We start from the raw sequence: 22,032 nt of genomic DNA on the forward strand, positions 1-22,032 counted from the left end.
ACATGCGTGTGCATGCAAGCTGTACAGGGGAACAGAGGGTGGAAAGAGATATAATGGCTATTTAATTAACATAGAACTCTAGGAGTTTATGAAGTTAATTTTTAAAAACAAAAATTTATTCTTGGTCGAAACTGAAGATTTGGCGATACACTTAGCTGGTTCATGGTAAATGCCCTAATAAAAGTGTTGTTACCCAGACCTCTTCGGTTAAAAAGTTATTTGGTTCAAAAAAAAAAAAAAGTTCTTTTGTTCTTTGGTTCATAGCCCCTTTTACCATATTTTTGACCTGACGGCGGTCTTTAAAAGTAGGGTGTTAAGGTGACTGATGGATTACATGAGTCAAGGCATACCAGGGACATTAATGCATTTGGCCTATTTGCATGGATTCAGTTTTGTGTTAGATATTGGAACAGCGGGCTAGGTGATTGTCATTTTTAATAACACTCCTGAATATTGACTCTGTCTAATTTACTGGTCGACGGTTCATTAGAAATTCACAGGCATCCATTAAATACAAGGCACTATCCATTACAGTCTCTACCTCAAGGAGTCTATGGTCTATTAAGATCAGAGTAAGTATACACATAACTGTAAAGTAGAAAGTTTTAGGTGTCATAAAAGAGAAAAAGTAAGATACTGGAAGGTCAGAGATGTTGAACAGTCACTTCCAGCTGGTAAGATCAGAAAGAATTTGCTTCGATAAGAGACTGACATTTGAATCAGGAGGGGATCTGTGCAGAGGTAAAGAAAGGACATGACAGTCAGAAGGAGCAGTGTAAGCAGATTTTTAGGGAAAAATACCTTAACCCTTGTAGTTAAGGAGCTGGAAAAGCGTGATCTAAGTACGTACGGCAGCCTGGAATTGTAGTAAGGTATTAGTGATCAAAACAGGAAAAAAACAAAACCGGAAAATGGTCAAGAATTTTAAAGTACTTAAGAAATCAGTTATAGAAAGACATCAGTTTTAGTAAAAAAATACCTGAGTCATCAGCTTTTACCTAGATAACTGCTTTGTTTTTTGGTTTGATAAAGAGAAAGTCACTGCATTTCTATTCTGTTGAAATAGAATGGTCAATTTAAGTTACAGCATAGCTTGTGAATACATCTTTTTTTTAAAGATGTTATTTATTTACTTGAGAGAGAGAGCACAAGCAAGTGGGGAGCAGAGGGAGAGGGAGAAGCAGACGCCTTGCTGAGCAGGGAGCGATCCCAGGACCCTGAGATCATGACCTGGGCCAAAGGCAGGCACTTAACCAACTGAGCCAGCCAGGTGCCCCATAATTACATCTTTTCATACTTGGGGTACATCCACCAGCAAAAGATATTTATTCATCAAAGGATATGCACAGTTTCTAAAGATTGCCAAAATGAAGTCACAGATTTATATGCTCCCTGTAGCATGTGAATGCCCACCTTTATAACATCCTCATCAATAATGAGTTTTACTTGTCTTTCTCGCTTTTTCTTGAAGAACTTTTAAAATACATTTTATTTTGACATAACTGTAGATTCACAGGAAGTTGCAAAGAAAGTACAGAGAGGTCTCATGTACCCTCGACCTCCTATTTCCCCCATGGTTACATCTTATAGAACTATAGCATAATATCAAAATAAGAAAATTGTCATTGGCACAATGTATATGTATAGTTCTATGTGAATTTATCACATGTGTGGGTTTATATAACTTCCACCACAATCAATATTATTAGGTTCAGTAATAGCCCTAGAAATTGAACTCATGACAAGTGAAAAACTTGCTATTAGAAAATTTTCTCTTATTTACCCCACCTCTATAAGCCTTAAGATTTTGCCTGTCATCTTATTTCTTCTCTGTGTCTATTTTATCACCACAAACATTCCCTCACCACCATCCCTAACCCCTGGCAACGACTCCTTTGTTCTTCATCTCTGTAATTTTGTTATTTGAGACTATTAGGTAAATGGAATCCCACAGTATGCAACCTTTTGGGATTATTGTCTTTTTCCACTTCTTTTTGTCCCTGAGATCCATCTGGGTTGTGTTATCAATAGTCTGTTCCTTTTTATTGCCGAGTGATATTCTGTGGTACCATGTACCACTGTTCGGTTCACCATTCCCCTGCTGAGGGACATTTGGGTTGTGAAAGCTGCTGCTATGAGTAATCATGCACAGGACTTTGTATGTATTGATATTTTTAATTATGAAAATATAAAAACATGGACAAAAGTGTAGAGAATAGTATAATCTTCAATGGTTGTCAATATTCTCCCATTCTTATTTCTTCTATCCTCCTCCCTCACACACCTGCATTCATACTCCCCACACACATTTTTTCCTGGAGTATTATACTTTCCCTTTACCTGTAAATGCTACATATCTCTAACAGGTAAGAACATTCTTTTAAAAAATCATACCTGCAGTACCATAATCCTTCCAAAGAACCAATAATTATTTTGTATCATCTATTATTCATTTATTTGAATCATGATCCAAACAACGTGCACCCTTGCATTTGGTTGGTTTAGAACTCTTTTAATTTATAACTGTCCCCCCCCCCCAACTCTCTGATGCTATTTATTAATTGAATAAAGTAGGTCATTTTCCTATAACATTTCCCACATTCTTGATTTGACTTAATTGTATTCCTCCAGAATATGCTTGTTCCTCCTTTCCATGTGTCTCCTGCAGGCTGGCTGACAGGTCTGGAGGTGTAATTAGGGTTTTCTTCATCGTGTTCAGTAGCTGGTGCTGTGTACTGCATCATGTGCACGTGGTATGTCTGGTTTGCACACGTGTGACGTTAAGATTGGTTTAGAGGGCTCCGGTGTTGTTAGCCTGATTGAGCCATTATAGAATTCTTCAGCAACGTTTTTCCTAATGGTTTTAGCATTGATGATCTTTTGTTTCATTAGGGGCTGCATAATGGTCATTTTTTTCTGTTGTTTCTTCTGAGCTTATTAGCTGGAATTCCTTTATGAAGAATCATTTTCCTTCCTTAACTATTTGGTTAACTTGCGATGCAATTTGTACCAAAAAAGTGCATGATAAATGGTTGATTCTTCCCTTTTATTATTTCCAAAATAATTAGTTTGGTGCTGTCGCGACTTCCAAAGGGGACCAATGATTTTTTAGTATCATTTGAACTTAAATTTTTAGAGACTCATCTGTTGCAGAATTAAAAAAATATATATTCAAATTGTCCTGTCTTTGGTGAATGGGAACTCCTCCTGAGTCCTTAAGATACAACCCCAGTGGCCTTTGATAATGTCATTGTTTTATAGTAAAATAGAATGTTCCAAGTTCATCTTATACATTTCATGCCTCAGACCTCAAATTACCCATTTCTCCAAGGAGCTGTGGTTCCTTTTAGTGGGAAATGGCATTTAGAGGCCACAATATGTCCTTGACTGTTATTGCTTACTGGGCCTTCATCGGTTCTGGGCTCTTTCGGGAGGTAGGTTATTTAAAAGGTGAAAATAATCATGAGCTCACACTGGTTTTCAATTTAAATGTAAGATTATAGGGTTTCTTCATATAAGAACTTCTTTGGTTTTATTTTTTCTTAAGCTGAATTGCTTGGTTCCCAACAATATTGCTGTAACTGCTTGTTTTAAAAATATTATTACCAGGAGGCCTCACTGGCTCAGTCAGTAGAACATGCAAACTCTTGATCTTGGGATAGTGAGTTCAAGCCCCATGTTGGGCCTAGAACAAAAAAATTATGTTATCACTAATATTATGACTAACAGTAAGACTACTATTTAACAAAGACAGTCAAAATACTGTGTTTTAAGGTCATTTGGAGTAATTGTTTTCTCTTTGTGTTAATGACACCAGCCTGATATCCAGCAGGGTTCATTTCTTTCAGTTGGTTTTCAGTTTCTAAGAATTGATTTTTTAGGGGTGTCTGGATGGCTCAGTCGGTTGAGCAACTGACTTGGTTTTGGCTCAGGTCATGATCTCAGGGTTGTGAGATCGAGCTTCGTGTTGGGCTCCTCACTCAGCATGGAGTCTGCTTGGGATTCTCTTTCTCCCTCTGCTGCTTCCACTTGTCTGTGCTCTCTCTCTCAAATAAATAAAATCTTAAAAAAAAAAAGAGTTGATTTTTTAACTGTTTTTTTTTTTAAAGATTTTATTTATTTATTTGACAGAGAGAGACAGCCAGCAAGAGAGGGAACACAAGCAGGGAGAGTGGGAGAGGAAGAGGCAGGCTCATAGCAAAGGAGCCTGATGTGGGGCTCGATCCCACAACGCCGGGATCACGCCCTGAGCCGAAGGCAGACGCTTAACCGCTGTGCCACCCAGGCGCCCCTTAACTGTTTTAAAATGTATTTTTAGCAACTTGATTGAGATAAAACTCGCATACCATACAATTCACCCTTAAGGTATATATATAACTCAGTTTTTTGTGTATTTACAAATATGTGCAATCATCACCACAGTGAATTTTAGAATATTTTCTTCTTAGTAAGATATCTCATACCTTTTAGCCATCACCCCGTGCCCCAAACCTTCGTTTCTTCCAGCCCTAGGCAACCACTAATTTATTCTTTCTCTCTAGAGATTTCCCCATTCTGGACACTTCATATGCATAGACTCCTACAACACGTGGTCTTTTGTAACTGGCTTATTTTACTGAGCATAATGTTTTTGAGGTTCTTCCATGTCTCTGTGATCCAAGGGGTTACTTCAGCCTCACCCCCTGGGTTCTGGGATTTTCACAAAGGTATCTTGTCTATGGATAGTTTCTAGTTGGTCTTTTTGTGAGAGAGACTGAAGGTGGCAATCACCTATCCCACCATATTGGTGACATCACTTCCCATATTACAATCGTATTGTAACAATTATATGCATTACAGTTGATTTATTATTTGCCTTTCTCTGTTTAGTATGTTTTCTTTGCTATTTCTAAAATTCCTTTTGGTATTTAAGAAGGTTTACTTTTAAGAAGGTTTTGGTGTATAAATGACTACATTAGTAATTTATTGCTGTATAATAGATGACCGAGAAATTAGTAGCTTAAAACAGTTTCTATATGTCAGGAATCTAGGTGTGGCTTATTAGTTGTGTGCCTCCTCCTCAGTGTCTGTTTTGCATCTCTAGGCAAGCTGTTGGCTGGGACTGTAGTCATCTAAAGGCTCAAATGGGGCTGGCAAATCTGCCTTTAAGCTCATTCACAGGGTTGTTGGCAGGCCTCAGAAGACCCACTTCCAAGATCACTCATATCATTGCTAGCAGGCTTGGTCCCTCACCATATGGGCCTCTCTCTAGGCTTTCTGAGTGTCCTTACAATGTGGCAGCCAATGATCTGAGAGAGAGCCACATAGTACCCCAAATGGAACCAAGGCTCTTTATAACTAATCTCAGAAGTGACATCCATCATTGGGCTATGTTATATTTGTTAGACTACCTAAGGACAGCCCACACTCAAGGGCAGAGTATTACACAAATACGTGGGTACTTGGAAACAGGTGTCATTTACTGCCATTGTAGGAGCTTTCTATCATAATGCCCATAAGCTCCTTTATTCCATCTGGTTAAATAGTTTGACTCCTACCTATTACTTACACAACTGCTAATGATCTTATTTTACTTTTGGGTGTATTTCTATTTTTTACTTTTCTTTTAAAATTTCATTCTTTCGACTTTGTCAGAAAATATGTTTAAATTCTATTTTCTCCACATGTCTTCAACTTCATTATTAAAATTAGCTCTACAATTAAATACATGAGATGTTCCTTGCCATTCCTTTTGTTTCCCCTAGTCACCTATTGGTTGGCTGATGCCCATCCTCTTGCAGATTCCTTAGGGAGGGAACTTGTTTACAATTTTACCTGACGCTTTACGTGTTCAAAACTCCTTTTCTGTAGCTTCGGTTATTGAAGGAGAGCTTGACTGTATAAAATCCTTGGCTCATACTTTTTAAAGTTTTTGGAAAATATTGCCCTCCATTTTCCCATTTCATAGGTTTCTTTTTCAGGGTCCAATGACATCTAATTCTCTTGCCCCTGTAAGTTATTTTACCTTTTTGCCTGGAGGCTCTGAAGGTTTTAAAAATTTCTCTAAGTGTCTTATAGTTGTTCTAAGATATGACTCAGAGTTGACCATCTGGGTCTGTTTTCATGGGCACCTACCAGTCCCTTTTCATTATGTTTTCTTTTATTTCTGGAAATTTTTTTTTATTGGATGATAGTTTTAAATATTAGTTCCACTCCAATACTTTATTTTTCTTCTTCATGGGCTCCAGTTAGAGTGTGTTGGATCTTCTTTTTGACTGTCTGCTATTTCAACCATTTGTTCTCTGATTTTTTTTCTGCCTTTTTTAACATTTCATATTCATTTCCTTGGGTGTTTTACTGCTTTACTGTGGTGTACCTTATTACATTTTCATTCAGGTCTATTTTTCTTTATGTACCTCTTTCCTCACTGTTTTGGTCTGGTAATGACTTATTGTCTTGTGAGCTTTTTGATGACTTTTATGTGGTTTTTTTTTTTTTTTAATTTGACATTGTATCAAGCATTTTTAGTATTTGTTTGTTTGTGATTTTTGGACACAGGGTTGGATAAACTAGCTGGCTTTCACTGAAAACAGAAACCCCCACTTAGGGGTGCCTGGGTGGCTCAGTCATTAAGTGTCTGCCTTCGGCTCAGGGCGTGATCCCAGGGTCCTGGGATCGAGCTCTGCATCGGGCTCACTGCTTTGCTGGGAGCCTGCTTCTTCCTCTCCCACTCCCCCTGCTTGTGTTCCCTCTCGCTGGCTGTCTCTCTTTTTGTCAAATAAATAAATATAATCTTAAAAAAAAAAAAAAGAAATCCCTACTTAGTCATAAATAGGCCTCCACAGTTGGAAGTGTCCTACTAAAAGGCATAAGGAAGGGTATGTAGAGGGGAGATGTCCTATCTCTTTGATTTAGAGATATGGGGTGGCTGTTTAATGACTTATTTATGACTATAAACTTCAAAAATTCTCTAGAAACTTCCTCTTTCTTATCTCATGCTACTTTTTTAGTCTCTGCCCAGCTTGAAGGCCTGAAGCCTTTTGTTTTTTTCTGTTTGGAGGGTGTCACGAGAGAGAATCGTCTAATAAGTATAAAGTAGCAAACAATGAAGTGTATTTATTGAACAGTATTTATTTGTTTATCTGGAAGGATAAAAGTACCAAATGTAGGAACTACTTGTATTTCCAGGTCTTCCCTGAGCTCAGTCCAGAATCACTTGGTTTGTCTAAAAGGAATCCTAGACTTTGGGATAAGGCTAAATCTGGACTAATTACATGGAATAGACTCCTCTAGTTAAGGCATTTGTTACAAGCATTTGATGTATTTTTGAAGATTAGTCTTTTCTAAATCTCTTGTATTTGAGAAAGCTTTAAAAAAATTGTGACCTGTATTCAGGAATTAAGTGTATTTGTTCTAAAACCCTTTTTTTCACTTCTAGGTGAATGAAGGAAATAACTAAAAATGACCAGTAAAGGACTTGAGGAATCTATGGGGGCTGTTCAGATGGGGTTAGTCAGAATGCTGAAAGGATTCCAAAGCAAGGTTCTGCCACCCTTGAGTCCGAGGGTGGTTACAAAAGAAGAAGCAAATCGAATGGTAATGTACTTGAGACTTTCAAGTGTAAAATACTTAGTACAGACTCGTCAGGAGGATGGCAGCTGCTCCTTGGCATTCTCAGAAATCAAACAGAGAACTACTGACTGATAGTATCCATTTAGCTAACATGGCAGCTTGCTGGAGAGAGAGGCACCTCTTAAAAGCCCAAGAAGTTTTTGAAATTATGTACTTCAAAGTAAAGACTTGAATTGCTTAAGTTAATTAAAGTAAGACTATGCAATGAAATTATGATGGTTTTCTAAATGTGAGGTTGAACCCTATGAGACTGTCATTTGTGTGGTTAAAAAACAATGAGGTATCAGAATTTCATAGGGTTTGACCTCAACAGTGTATTTATTACCTGTTGACTGGCAAGAGTTACGTCTGTTCGCATATTTGTAGAACAGAGAGTATCAAAATGATAACCATATGGTATCAAGGAAAAATACATTTTTTCTCTGTCCTTTAAAATAAAACATTTTTATTTTTAATGAGTTACAATAACTTGGTGAGAACGGAATTATAAACCACATGCTATAGAAAATATCAGTAACAATTTACAGGGTTCAAGATAGTATTCACCAAATTTTAAAAACCCATCTCAAGTTATGTTCTGAGGAGAAAAATAAAACCTGTCATCACTCTCTTTTGTGGTGGTTATCATTTCATATTTAAAGTAACTCCTGACTTTCTGCTTTTAAGACTTCATTATTTTTATTTAAACTGTGACACAGCTGATACCTCTTAACATTTTAGTATTCTACTCTGGGTTCCAATCAAAAAGAACCTAAAAAACCAAGTAAGAAGTAGCATTAGAAATCTGCCTTCATTTATATGGATTCAATCACAGAAATTAATTTTGTGGAGATTTTGAAGAGCATTGATTTTAACCCAAGGTGAAACGAATCAGCTAAATTATATACCTCTGAATATTTTAAAAAGTCTTGGAACATACGTAAGCATTATGTTTCTGTGAATGATCATCATCCCCTTGCATATAAAGTAAGCCCTGGAACATTTTAGAACAACAATAAGTAAATAATAGTATTTGGTCCTGGGTAAATAAGTCTTGTTGGGTTATTTAAATGATTTTATTTAAATGATAGGTTACATTTTTTTCTCATAACACTAGAAAGTGTTAAAGCATTTTGTGTTCCTGTTTGGGTGTGTGAATATGAGTGGCTGCTGGATCTGATGGGGGGCTTAGGGCTCTTTTAAAACAAGGTCTAAATGCACTCCTGTGATTTCTCAAAAGTTCAAACTCATTCCTAAGCTGTGCAGTCACACTCCCTAGACCCTTTCCATTTCACAAGATTCCTCTTTAACCTGCTGTAGTAGGATAGCTAACCACCCAAACGCTCTGCTTGTTTGTTGTAACTTCAGTTGAGAAGTAGAAGCATTTCAAATTCCTCAGTTCTGAAGACTAGAAGTGATTTTGGAAGTAGAGTCGTATGCTCAGATGCTTCTTCAGAGCATAAATGTTAAGCTCTTTGGATATGTTCCTGTGCAATTTCTTGACTCCCCACCCCCAGTTTCTTTTGTGTGATTTCTTCAAAATCACAAGGAAATGGCAACCACATGTCATTTCAGATTAGTGTGCAAAGAGCTCAAAAGTGCACAGGTACTTCTCTTGTTTTATTCAGTTAATTTAAATATTTCATAAGGGAACTTAGTGTCATTCCAGAATTATCCTGAAAGCTGCAAACACAAATTATTCATTACTGGCACTTATGAAAACACTTTTTCATATAAACACTTATGAATCTTCAGCTGTTTTGTTTTAAATTCCAGCTGACACCCTCAGAGTTCCTGAAAGAAATGTCCCTCACCACAGAGCAGAGACTGGCTAATACACGTTTGATGTGCCGACCACAGATCATCGAACTTTTGGATATGGGGGAAACCACGCATCAAAAGGTAGCTGCTTTCTGTCATACTTGCTTATGAGGCAGGCCCTGGAACAATGTGAACATTCTAGAACAACAGGAACTAAGTAATGGTTATGGCTTCTGGGCTAATTCCTTTTTGGGTTTGTGTTATATATTCTTTTTCTACTTCTGTTGATCTTGATATCTGATTTAATATGGAGAGAATTGTAATTAATAACTACAAATAATGTTTAACTAGTTGCATTTCTTAGCTACTTGTTGTTTACAGATCAGGAGTAGTTCCAAGGATTATAGTGGCCAAATCCAATTAAGTCATCTTCTTAATACAACAAGAAATCCCTTCTACCCTGAGCTGTCATCACTAGAAACGAAGAAGGTGGAATTGTTTATTAAAGGAGGCATTTGTTGGCTGTGGCTCACTTCCAATAGCAAATGTATCCTTTTAGTCTCTAAAGAATAGTTATTTTAACCTGTTCCTGTATTCTAATGTAAACCATGTATTCCAGGCGTTAGGAACATATGGTTATAAAACAGGGTCTTATTTCCCACTTTTAAATTAATTTCTTGCATTAGATGCTTTACTTTTTATGTACAAATTATGGTATGAACCTCCATCCATCAAACTGATGGAGATCTGCCTCCTCTCAAAGGCTTCCCTGGGCGATTCCCGAGAGATTTTCAGAGATCTTTCCCACGTGATGAATGAGTTCCTGAGGCTCTTTTGTACTTGCTGCAGCACCATTGCCTCCCCTGCGTAGGATCTGCACAAAATTTGCTCTTCCTCAGAGCACTGCTAGCTTTAGTTATTGTTTCTTTTCTCTGAGGGCAGGAGCGTGACTTCTCCCAGTGCTAATTCATCCTGATCAAGGGCTCTTTGCTCCTTTCCCATAGCGTAACTGAGCCCAGGCTATGTATATTTTCCTGCATGTACTGCTATGTGTGTTTTCATGTATTTTGACCCCTACTATGAAGGATGACAAAATTAATATATTTTATTAGATCTCATCCTTTCTCCTCTCTCTTTCTCAACTCATTTGGTTATTTTTACTTTACTTTCTGGAGTTTCATTTGTTCTTAGTTGGGCGACAGTCATCTTCCACCAATATCTTCAAGAAGAGCTTATGGACACTGTAATTCCTTTGTTTTGTATGTTTGACAATATTTGGCTATTGCCTTTATGCCAAACTTCAGATTTGTTAGGTATAAAACTCTTGGGTCACACATTTTCCCCATAAGAGCTGTGCAGGCAATTTCCTCACTACTCTGGCTTTCATGGTAAGCAGAAATATGATGCATAATGGTATGCAGAGGTGTGATGAAGCCAGCTTGATTTACCCCACTATAGATAAGTGAATCTTTTAGCTCTTGTGCCCAATCACTGTTTATTCTAATTTAATACCCAGCAATTTTATTAGGATGTGACTAAACTTTTCCTGAGATACTGTGTATCTTCAAGTTTTTCTTGAATCACCTGGTGTTTGTTCTTGCCATTTTTGGTTCTTTTCTTGAGGAATATCAATTATGAACATGTTGGACCTTCTTTGCCTGCCCTTCTACAGCTTATATTCCCACGCCATCCATTTTTAATTTTTCTGTTCGTTTCCATTTCATTGTGACTATATCCATCAGGCTATCCTCAGTGTCCCTTACTTTGAGTTTTGTGTATGTGTGTTTCTCTTATAATTCATCCTTAAGCTTGACCAGTTCGGCACTTCTGGGTTGTCTCACACATTTGACTCAATGTCTCTCTTTTTTGGTACCTTTTTGTTTACTTTTACTCAGATATCATATTGTTTGAATTTTCTTCCTACTTCACTGGTTGTTTTTTTCTTATTTTATTTTCTGGATCTTTCTCCTGTTCCTGATCACTAAATGTTGGGGCTCCCCAGGACTTGGTCCTTGAACTTGTCTCTCTTCTGAACTCATTCTTTAGGTGACCCCTTCTAGGAGCAGGCTTAAAATTCTATTTTTAAATTATTACTTTCACAACTTTTTCTCTTGCTATGGCCTATCCTCTGGACTCTGGATCACATATTCAGCCCAGTGAATGATTGGCAGCTTAGACTTAAATTTCATTTCCCAAATGTTCTTTGCTAGTACACAGAAATATAATTTATTTTTGTTTGTTGCCCTTGTATTCAGTGACCTTGATAAATAACTTATTAATGTTTATCTATAGGTTATTTTGAATTTTCTAAATAAGCAATTTTTTTCTTCTGAGGAAAGTAACAGTTTTGTTTCTTTTTAATCAATTTCTAATATTAAAACAACTTTGAATTTCTGAGATAAACCCAGTTTGGTCATGATGTGTTATCCTTTTTATATATTGTGGTTTTCAGTTTGCTAATGTTTTGTTCCTTTTTTAAAAAATCTATTGTATATAAGATTAGCCTATAGTTTTCCTTTCTCCCACTGCCTTTCTTAGTTATATGAACGTTGTGCTAACATTATCGAGTTGGAAGACATTAATTTTTTTTCTTTCCTTCAGGAGAGTTTTATAATATTTGTCCTGTGTCTTTAAATGTTTGCTAGAATTTTCTTGTAAAGGTATTTGGGCTGGAGTTTTCTCTATCAAAAGTTTTTACTTACAGATTCAATTTAATAGTTATGGAACTATTCATATTTTCTATTTCTTCTTGTGCTAGTTTTGATAAATGGTATTTTCTTAGGATTTGTATATTTTAATAGAATTTTTCACATTTCCTGAAATAATATCCATTTATTATCTTTTCAGTTAGTTCAGTTTCTGTTGTCATGTTTCTATTTTCATTCTTTATATTGGCTCTTTGTGCCTTTTTCTTGATCATACTCACTAGGTATTTTATCAATTTTATTAGTCTTTAAAGACTCAACTTTTGGCTTTGTTGATTCTGTAGTATAGTTGCTTTCTATTTTATTAATTTTTGTTGTTTTTGTTATGTCGTTTTTTCATTTGTTTGGATTTTATTTTTATTTTTTTATGTTTGCTATTGCTTTCTTAAGTTATTGAGATGGATGCTTACATCTTTGTTTTGCAAACTATACTAAGGTGCCCCAGGGTGCAAGTGTGTCTCACAGGGCATCATGGAATATTCTAAAATTTTAAGGAAACATGGAAATACTCAAAACCTATTGGATTCTACCAAGCTAGTAGCTTGAGATAATTCATAGTTGTTGTTTTTTTTTAAATATTTTTATTTATTTATTTGACAGAGGGAGAGAGCACAAGTAGGCAGAGCAGAAGGCAGAGGGAGAGGGAGCAGGGAGCCTGATGCGGGGCTCGATCCCAGGAGCCTGAGATCATGACTTGAACCAATGGCAGACGCTTAACCAACTGAGCCACCCAGGCACCCCTAATTCATAGTTTTGATATTAGATCGTACTGTCTTGTTAATCTCTTCAGTGCTTCCACGTAGATATTTATTGATAAGAGTTTTTCTTGTTATTTTCATAGGGAAATTGGTTCAAATGACCTTATTCAACTTTGCTGTAAATGGAAGTTTTGGATTGGTGTTCTAATTAGCCTATATTTTTTAAACCGAGGACCAAATCTTCTACTTTCTTTTGCCTTAAACAAGCTGTTCACAATCACTTTGGTACTTATAACAATTATTGCTTATAGTAGTTACCCCTTTCTGAGTGTTTCCTATGCTTTTAATATTAACATCCATAGGTCTATGTAGTATTTTCATATCTTCCCCTGTCATTTCTGCCACGGTATGTCGATATAATGAATTACTCTTTCAATGTAGGTTTCAGGAATTGACCTGGATCAGGCATTATTCCAGCCCTTTCCATCAGAAATTGTGTTTCAGAACTATACTCCCTGTGAAGTCTATGAAGTTCCACTGGTTCTGAGGAATAATGACAAAGTGAGTATGTTTTCTGGATATGTTTCATGGATGTATAAGAAGGGATTAAATAAAATGAGGATCCCATAGGATCTTAGATAAATTCTTTAATTTGAGAGACCTAGAAAAATAGATAAAAACATGCCCTTTGACTATAAGCTTAACGGAGACAAGAATGAAGTGCCCACCAAATGGTCAACTCGCAACACGTGCAGTAACATTTTGTTGAGTAAAAGATTAGCTAGGTAAATGTTGCAAAATTTTTAAAAAGATTTATTTATTTATTTTAGAGATAGAGAGTGAGCTGGGGGGGGGGGTGGGCAGAGAGAGAGCCTTAAGCAGACTCTCCTCTGAGGGTGGAGCCCTACGTGGGGTTTGATCTCATGAGCCCAAGATCATGATGGGAGCTGAAGCCAAGAGTTGGCCACTTAACTGACTGAGCCACTCAGGTTCCCCAAATGTTATGAAATTCTTATGTGTGACCAGTTTAGCTAGGTTTTCATTCAAGACAGGGTGTAACATATATTCATGTTTTCTGCATTAGAGCCACTATTTCCCCAAATGAAGGTATAAATTCTACTCATATGAATTGCAGTTGTTGAGCCAAAGTATGTGTACTTTACAAATTGTATTTTTTAAAAAACTTCAAAAAAATGGATCTCCCTTTCCCCTTTTTCCGTCTCCTCCTTTCTACCTTAGATAGCCTTCAGATTTTTATCTACAGATCATTTTGGACAGCTTCTCCCGCTGTGTATACCTTGTCATTTTGTGGTTGCAACCGAGAGTTTCTTCTCCATCTGTAAGCCTTTTTTTCCCTAGAGATAAATTATGGTTTACTTCAAGAAAATGTATTAAGTGCCTGAAGATTTCCTTGTCATGTAACAATAATGGAAGAAAGAATAATGTAGGAAGTCAGCATGAAGCACAGTTAAGTGTGAAAAGTAATCAGATGGGGAGGAAGGCATCTGAGAGATGCTGAACTTCAGATGTGAAAGCAAGTAGGAATACCTCAGGAGTTCAAGAATGTGGAGACAAAAATTCTAGCTATAAGAAAAAATAAAAAATAAATGAAGACTATGCAAGAATACTTTTAGTTATATTTGGTGCAGTAGCTCATTAAACGAATCAGGGATGCCTTTAAGAGATCAATGGGGTGATTCAGTGATAGCAAAGTCAGACTCTGGAGAAAATGGTATATTTAGTTCTTGGCTACAGGAGTGTTAGCAAGGGAAGCTCAAGAGACAGAAGTTAAAAGGATAGGCAGAGAGAAGAAAAAGAATCTGAGATGCACAGAATTATGCCCCTCGACCTCCAGAAGAGATGCATTACATAGACATCAGGACTCTCTTTTTTCATATAGGGCTGCCAACCAATTCCCTTTGTCACTTTCAGTTCTCTTTTTCCCTTTCTCCATGACTTTTTGACTCTTGTTCAGGTATTTTAAGGCTGTTAAAGACAGTGAGGAGCTAGCCCAAGGGACACTTTGACCACTGCTCCTTGGCCCTAAACAAGAAATGATTGCCAGTGGGTATATATGAGCAAGTAAAAGGTATAGGGCATGTGTAAGTTTTGTCTGCCAAGGGACACCTAGTTCTCATGGATAACCCAACACCTCTTGGTTTGATGCTGCTGTAGTGTTGGACTTCATGAAAGGAGGATCCCCATCCAGGGAAAGTCCAGCCACCAAAAAGTGGATCGATTTCTCTAGCCTAGGCAGGCTTGTTCTGGGGTGAGCTACTCTCAGGACCCTTGTACTGGATGGCTGATAGTCTGCTTCTCTAATTCCTTAGTTCATGGACTCATAAGGAACTGCTGTGATAGATATAGGGCACAGAGAAATGCTTTCTGTACTAGTCACCATTTATTTGCTTCTTCATTGGCACTGAATGCAAAAGACAGAGCCTGTTTGGTCATTATTTCTCCATCTCTCACACAACACAAAGTAAGAGTAAGCTATGAACACTCTACAAGCCACAACTCAGTTCTACTTAGGATATAATTATTAACACCCAGACTGTAGAGTCAGACTAATCTGGTAGATTCCAGCTGAGCTGTGTCCCAGGTGCAGACGTTGGGTAAGTCACTTCACGTCTCCGAGCCATGGTGCTACTAATAGTACCCATTTCAATAGGTTGTTTGGAATATTAAATGAGGTAATAAAGTATTCAGCTCAGGGCCTGTCACATAGGAAGCACTAAGCCATTATTACTGTTAATATTAGTAGTAGTAGTGTTGCTGATGTTTTCCTTTTTAGTTTTTAATCCATAATTCTGCTCTTACCAGAAGTATTCCCAGCAAGCTTCCACAGTGTCGTTCTGTCCATCATAAATGACACCGCACCTTCCCCTTAGCAGCAAAGCCAGTCCCCTTAGCAGCAAAGCCAGTAGGACTCCTATCAGATTTGCACACAGCTCTTCCTTGCCTCCCCACTCGCTAGTCTTAAGATCTGTCTGCATTCTCTCTGCATTTCTTCTTGCCCATCTGGGTTTCAGTTTTGAGAGACTGTGCGGGTTCTTTTGCCCTCATTTTTTACCCAAGGCTTCTCGGTCACCCTTAACTATAGTTCACTTTCTTCTGCCCTCTTTGAGTCTTTAAAAAAAATTTTTTTTCCCCTTTCCTTGTGTCCCTGGAACCTCTCTCCTCACAATTGTATTTCTTTTATTGCTTGGACTGTCTTAGATAAACAGAGATACGTAGTCTGGGTGAGGCAAGCAGAGCAGAGGAGGACTTGGAGAGAAGGAAACTGTTCGAAGCTGCTCTGACACTGGCCTGGGGATCCCGTACTTGTTGCTCTTTGTTCTTGCTCACAGGGGTGTCTGCTGAGGACAGGGCCCCAGATGGAAGGTGGAGTTAGTCTGGGACTTGGTGAAGCTATGGCACTGCGGACAAGTGTCTTGTTCCCTGTCTCTAGAAGGGGGGTCATAATGAGGCTCAGAGGTTTTCGAGAGGATTAAGTGGTGCATCGTGTTCAGTGGATGGTCCATAGCAGGTGGGCAGGAAGTGTGATTTCTTCTCCCACAGCATTCTCCAGTGTGGGGAAATCCAGCTTACCTCCACTGTGTGGGTGGGGTTTTACCTGATCAAGCAGTTCCTCTTTGAAGATAGTCACATTTATTTATTTATTTATTTATTTAGATTTTATTTGTTTACTCGACAGAGAGAGTGAGTGAGCGCACAAGCAGGGGGAATGGCAGGCAGAGGGAGAGGGAGAAGCAGGCTCCCCGCTGAGCAGAGCACCAGATGCGGGGCTCAATCCCAGGACCCTAGGATCATGACCTGAGCCGAAGGCAGACACTTAACCGACTGAGCCACCCAGGTGCCCCAAAGATGGTCAAATTTAAATGATAAAATGAACAAAGTCTTGCAATAACAATAAAAATGAATAAAATTAAAGCTCAAATGCACTGAGTCATCTTCTCTCACAGTTGAGGAAATGGAAGCTAAGCCTTGACCAAGGTTGTGCATGGCTAGTAAGAAGCAGATGGAGATTTCCTGGTGGATGACAAAGCCTGTGCTTTTGCTTCTGCGTTTTCACAGGCAGAACGTCCACTGTGGTGTGTTTTTCTTGCAGATTCCAAGGATGGTGAAAGTTGTTGAGGAAAGTTCACCTTACTTTAAAGTCATCAGCCCCAAAGATACTGGCCACAAAATAGCTCCAGGAGTGCCGTCCGTATTCCGCATCCTCTTCACTCCGGAGGAGAACAAGGTGAGAAACTGGTTGAATACTTGTCACTAGCGGTTTATGATTCTGGAAATTCATGGAGGTGGTACTGGTGTTGGCAGAGTTGTCAGTGGTATTGGTTTGTGGTGCTGGTAGTTGTGTTGCTGGTGGTGTTGGTGGCAGTGGTGGTGTGGAGGGTGGTGGTATTGGTGTCGATGGTGTTAGTGGTGGTGGTGGTGGTTAGAGCAGTGGTAAGGGTGACTGAGAGGAGGGGGTAGTGCACCCCTGGGAATGAGGGAAGAATTGTCAAACAGGTAAGGGCTTCCATGAGCTGTAAGTAGCCAGGGTATAAAGAAGGGTAATCCTTCTGGATGCTCCCCCACAGCCCCATCTACCTCAGCATATTTATATTCGACTATGAGCCAGAGGGTCACCAAAAAGGAAAAAGTGTGCTCCAGGTGCAGTAAGTAGAGGCAAAGAATAAAGGTTATGGCTTCTTGGAAGTTTGGGGTCTTAGTTAGTTACATCCTTCCTCCCTGGATTCTAACAAGTTTAGAAAAGAAACCAAATATTTAGAAAAGTTTAGAAAGTTTAGAAAAGTTCCAAATATTGATCATGGTATCAGCCTCATAAATGGCAAAGAATGTGGCCAATACCTAGGCCCAGATAGGGCCTCCTCCTGCTCCCCAGTGATGGTGGATAACTGGCCCTGAAGGGCTGACATCCGGGTAGCTCCGCCGAAGCACAGGCAGAGCTCTTACAGCCAAGAGCGGAGAGCTGCCTGGTCCGCTCAGCCCTGTCCGCACCTTGACAGGCCAGAAAGAGCCTGAGTTAAAAAACGGCCCATTTCCCCTCAGCACCACTCCAGCTGTGTTCCCAAACCAGTCCATTCTGAAGCCCTTCTTGGTTGTAGAAATTCCAGTTCCTCCTAGAAGGAAGGACCAGCTAAGGGGGGACTGAGGATGAAGGCTTCCTCCCTAGCCATCATCTAGGAGTGCAAAATTGTGGGTTGAGTTTTCTTCCTATGGGCAAAAGTGGGGACTTATGGGGAGGAGGAAAGGGGTTTTACCAGCATAATTGAAGGAGGGAGGACAAAAAACAAGGCTCAAATAAGCAGAACAAAATGTGACGTTATATATAATGTTAACGGTGTGTGCTCATCTGTATTGTGCCGGTAGCCTTGGAATCACAAAAGCACGTTAGACAGAAAGAACTAGCTTTGAATCTCTACCTCTTCATCACTAATATGTATCGGCCTTTGTTAATGCCATTGCCACTATTGCTACTTTCCTGGAGAGCAGGGGTAGAGAATGTGATGTGGTCAGCCAAGCATGTATCACTCTAGCGAGTGGGTAGAAATTCTATTGTAATAATGCTGCTGTTACTATTTTGCCCCTTTGTAGTGTTAGCGTCTATTTCTTGGATTGTGTTTATGGACCTGTAATTTTGCCTGGGGTCCTTTTGAAATAAATGAAAAGATAAATAGCTCCAGAAGTAGTGAGGGGTTTTTGATGTTGCTGTTTTTCTTTGTTATCAAAGTCCTTGTTTTTTTTCTTGAGGCTCCATATCTGAATACTATCTGTGAGTAGGTTGGTATCTGGATTTAGTTTGGCTGTCAAATTCCTACACTGTCATTTTGGTAGGAAGCCTTTGTGCAGCTTGAAATATAAAGCTTGCTGGCTCTGAGGAGTTGGAGTTCCTTACTTTTTTTCTGTGCTGGAGAGAATATGTCTTCTGTTGGATAAGTATTGTTCTACCTGTAGGTAGTCTGGCTGAGAAATGAACACACAGAAGTTTCTGAGGAGGTGGAATGTTCCATATTTGTGACAAGTGTGTGGGTTATATGGATGAATTCATTTGTCAAAATTGTACATTTAATATTTATGCTTTCTAATATATCTAAATTCTACCTTAAGAACTATAAAATATAATAATAACAATGGAAGGGGGGAGTGGATGGAGACATGGATGGAGACCTAGATGAAGCCCGAATGGCAGGATATGAACACTTGTTGAAGCTGGCTGACGGGTACATGGGGTTTGTTATACTCTTTTGTTTTCTTTGTGAATGTTTTCAACTTTCCCTAATGAAAAGCTAAAAGAGAAAGATTTTATTGCTGCCTATCTATACAGCAAATAAATAATCAAAATATATGTTAGATATTTTTGTATTTACTGTATAAATATGAAATGCTAGCATTCCTGTCGAGGGTTATTACTTGGCTCTATTTTGTGGCTGCTTTTTCTACTCCTCGCTTTTGTATTCCCTCTTACCTTTCCATTTCACCAATACTGTCTATTGGCAAGCCCCTAATTAAAAAAAAAAAATTAAGTTAAAGTTTGTTTTACTGTTTCTCCTAAGTATTTGAAAGTTATCAAAGGCTACATGCATGTAGGAGGAGACACAGAGTGAGAACAATGGCTGCCTATGAGAAATTTAAGTAGCCAGTTTTGGATAGAGTAAGATTTTTCTGTTGGATTTGGATTCCAAGCTATAATATAATTTACAGAATGCGTTTTTCTAAAACATAGTGATTTCTCCTCTTGCTGGCTTGTCTAAGACTGATGGGAATTCGGGGAAGCCCCTGCTGCTAGCTCCGGTCCCCCTTTTCTACAAAGATCCTGTTGCTCATGCACCATCAGCAGGCCCCCTCTCGGCAGTTTCTGCCGGTCGTCTGGGCACCTGCATTCACTCACTGTTGGAAAGCCAGCAGGGCCACGCACGCACGGAATGACCAGCTAGGATTCATCTGCTGTCTGTAGTGCCGTTCCCGAATGTGGCAGAGGAGCCAGGTTTATTTTAGGGGAAATAGAAGTCAGTCTTTTCACCGTGTCACTTCTTCTTCAGTTGGCCAAATTGATAGCCAACTTACATATGTGTTTTTCTTCCTTATCCCCCGCTGATCTGAGCACACTCCATTCTCATTTACCCTCCTCACATCTGGAGGACGAGATACGTAAATTGCAGCATGCCACAGCTTAATAAGCCAGTCCCCTTTCAACTGGATTTTCAGCACCCATGTATATTAGCATGTCGAAGATGATAATGTAATTTACATTTTTGCCTGTCATCTTTTAATCTGGCTTCCCGGGGTTTTGACTTGTTAAGAATGCCAAGTGCCCAGATAACAGGTGCAGCAAATTCACTCTGGCTTTCCTTATCTCTTCTAGTCACACAGACTTATAAAAAAAATGATTGGGTATGTTATTAATCTAATAATCTTAGTGTATGTCAATGTGCTAGATACACAATAGTCAGTGTTCTCATAACACTGTAAAATTCCGGAGCCTTACATTTTCCTTGACCTCTTGAATTTGTATCTTTACTATTAAAAGGAGAATGAAAAATATTAGGCTTTTGTAGGAAAGCAAAACTGTGTGTTTCCTTAGACTTAAGAAAGCATCTGTTTACTACAGAATTGTCATAGGGACATGACCGTGGTGGTTTAAAGAGCAATTTCATTGCTCAGTTATTTTTAAAGAAATATATAACTTGTTGTCAAATAGTTTTCCTACTATGAAATTTAAAAATTGTGGTCCAAGAAGGCTAGAAAAATGTTAACATATTTTATGCTATATAGGTGTACGATGATAATGAATTATATTGCCAGCATTTTTAATTAAAGTGTAGATACCATAAAATTTTCCACAATCAACCATTTTTGTTGGAAGAAATTGTGATAGGGATTTTGTCTTCTTCCTGCCTGGAATTAGCTCTCTCTAAGTCTGTTCGGGTCACCCCTGTCACCCCAGTGCCTAGCGCAGTGCCTCACAGATAAGAAGCGTGTGGTAAATACTTGCTGAGTAACATAAGTAAGTAAAAGTTAATCTCAAGAAAATCTAAGGAAGTTTCTCTAGCTTGAGGATGGCCTACAGATGATAAAACCAAAAGCATATAAAAAGGGTTCAAATATCTTTTTGTGCTGTGAATGTGTTAGACGTTCACTTTTTCTTGTTTCTCTCCATTTTATGTCACATCTTCGGTGAGTCTCTGTCACTACTGTTTAGCATTCTGGACTTGATAAATATCATTTTATAATAAAGCTAATGAGGATGTTGGGAATTCTCTTTGTGAAGAACTCTTGTGAAGAAGATAATTTAGTACCCAAATAAAGGTATTAAAAATGAGTAATATTCTTTCATTCACTCTGGGCCAGGACCAGTTCTATGAGCCAGGACCCGTTGGAGAACAAAATAAGCTTTGGCCTTCATGGAGCTTATGTTCCTCAATGAATAACAAGCAAATATATAATTTAATGTCAGCTACTGACATGGTAGAGAATAGAGAGTGATGGGCTCCTGTTTCTTTTCTGTATGGGAGTGTCCCATTTTCCAGGGACACCAAATATTAAATTCACTGAGTCCTAACCAAATGTAGTTCAGTTTTACTCTGTGTTAGCCATTCTTCCACCAGGTTTAGGAGTGGAGGAAAGGCAGGGGGAGGATTGTGAGTGTCTAACCACACTGGTCTAACCATCTTGCCTTTGATGAATGCCTGGAGAGTCATTGGCTCTAGGAGAGAACACCATTTTCCTTTGCCTGAGACGGTGAAGGACAGAATTATTGCCATGTTTGCTGTCTATCACGGAGCTAATATAAAATCAAGATTCATTCTTTTCACTTCTCAGAAAGTCACATCTGCCATTTTCATATTCTGCTGCTCTGTTTTTTAAAGTTTGGGGGCTAGGCGTGTTGGAAGGAAAGCTAATGGACAAAAAGTAGACTAGATGTTTTGTCTGGAGAGCATTGTTATAAAGGATAACATTTTAGGATAGAGAGTAATTCATGGCTAAGTCTCTCATAGTAGAGGGGAAAGAGCTCGGAATAAATATTTTGGCTCTGAACGGTGACCTGATTGCTCTGAATCTAAATACAGTGGAAAGGGAGTATATAAACTAAAGTAATTGCTTAGTTTGAAGGCTAACAGAGCCTCCCCAGGCATTACATCTGAATTAATTGTAAGCCAGTAGAGCAATATATAATTGTATATTACATAATCTAATATAGTCACATTAAATATAGAACTTCAGAGACTAGAATACATTTTTTATGGAGTTGTTTAAAGAATTTCTCCACA

The 22,032-nt window shown here is 38.5% G+C and overlaps 1 protein-coding gene across 1 annotated transcript in view; it reads left to right on the forward strand.

Annotated features, from left to right (window-relative positions):
* Positions 1-22,032, forward strand: part of HYDIN (HYDIN axonemal central pair apparatus protein) — a 375,249-nt gene that overhangs the window by 73,987 nt on the left and 279,230 nt on the right. The window contains exons 3-5 of the mRNA XM_057314225.1: positions 9,367-9,492; positions 13,196-13,315; positions 16,866-17,000. Coding sequence (XP_057170208.1) covers positions 9,367-9,492; positions 13,196-13,315; positions 16,866-17,000 — 381 coding nt within the window. The remainder of the gene's footprint in view (positions 1-9,366; positions 9,493-13,195; positions 13,316-16,865; positions 17,001-22,032) is intronic.

Source organism: Ursus arctos, unplaced genomic scaffold (genome assembly GCF_023065955.2).
Source record: "Ursus arctos isolate Adak ecotype North America unplaced genomic scaffold, UrsArc2.0 scaffold_19, whole genome shotgun sequence".
Classification (NCBI taxonomy): domain Eukaryota; kingdom Metazoa; phylum Chordata; class Mammalia; order Carnivora; family Ursidae; genus Ursus; species Ursus arctos.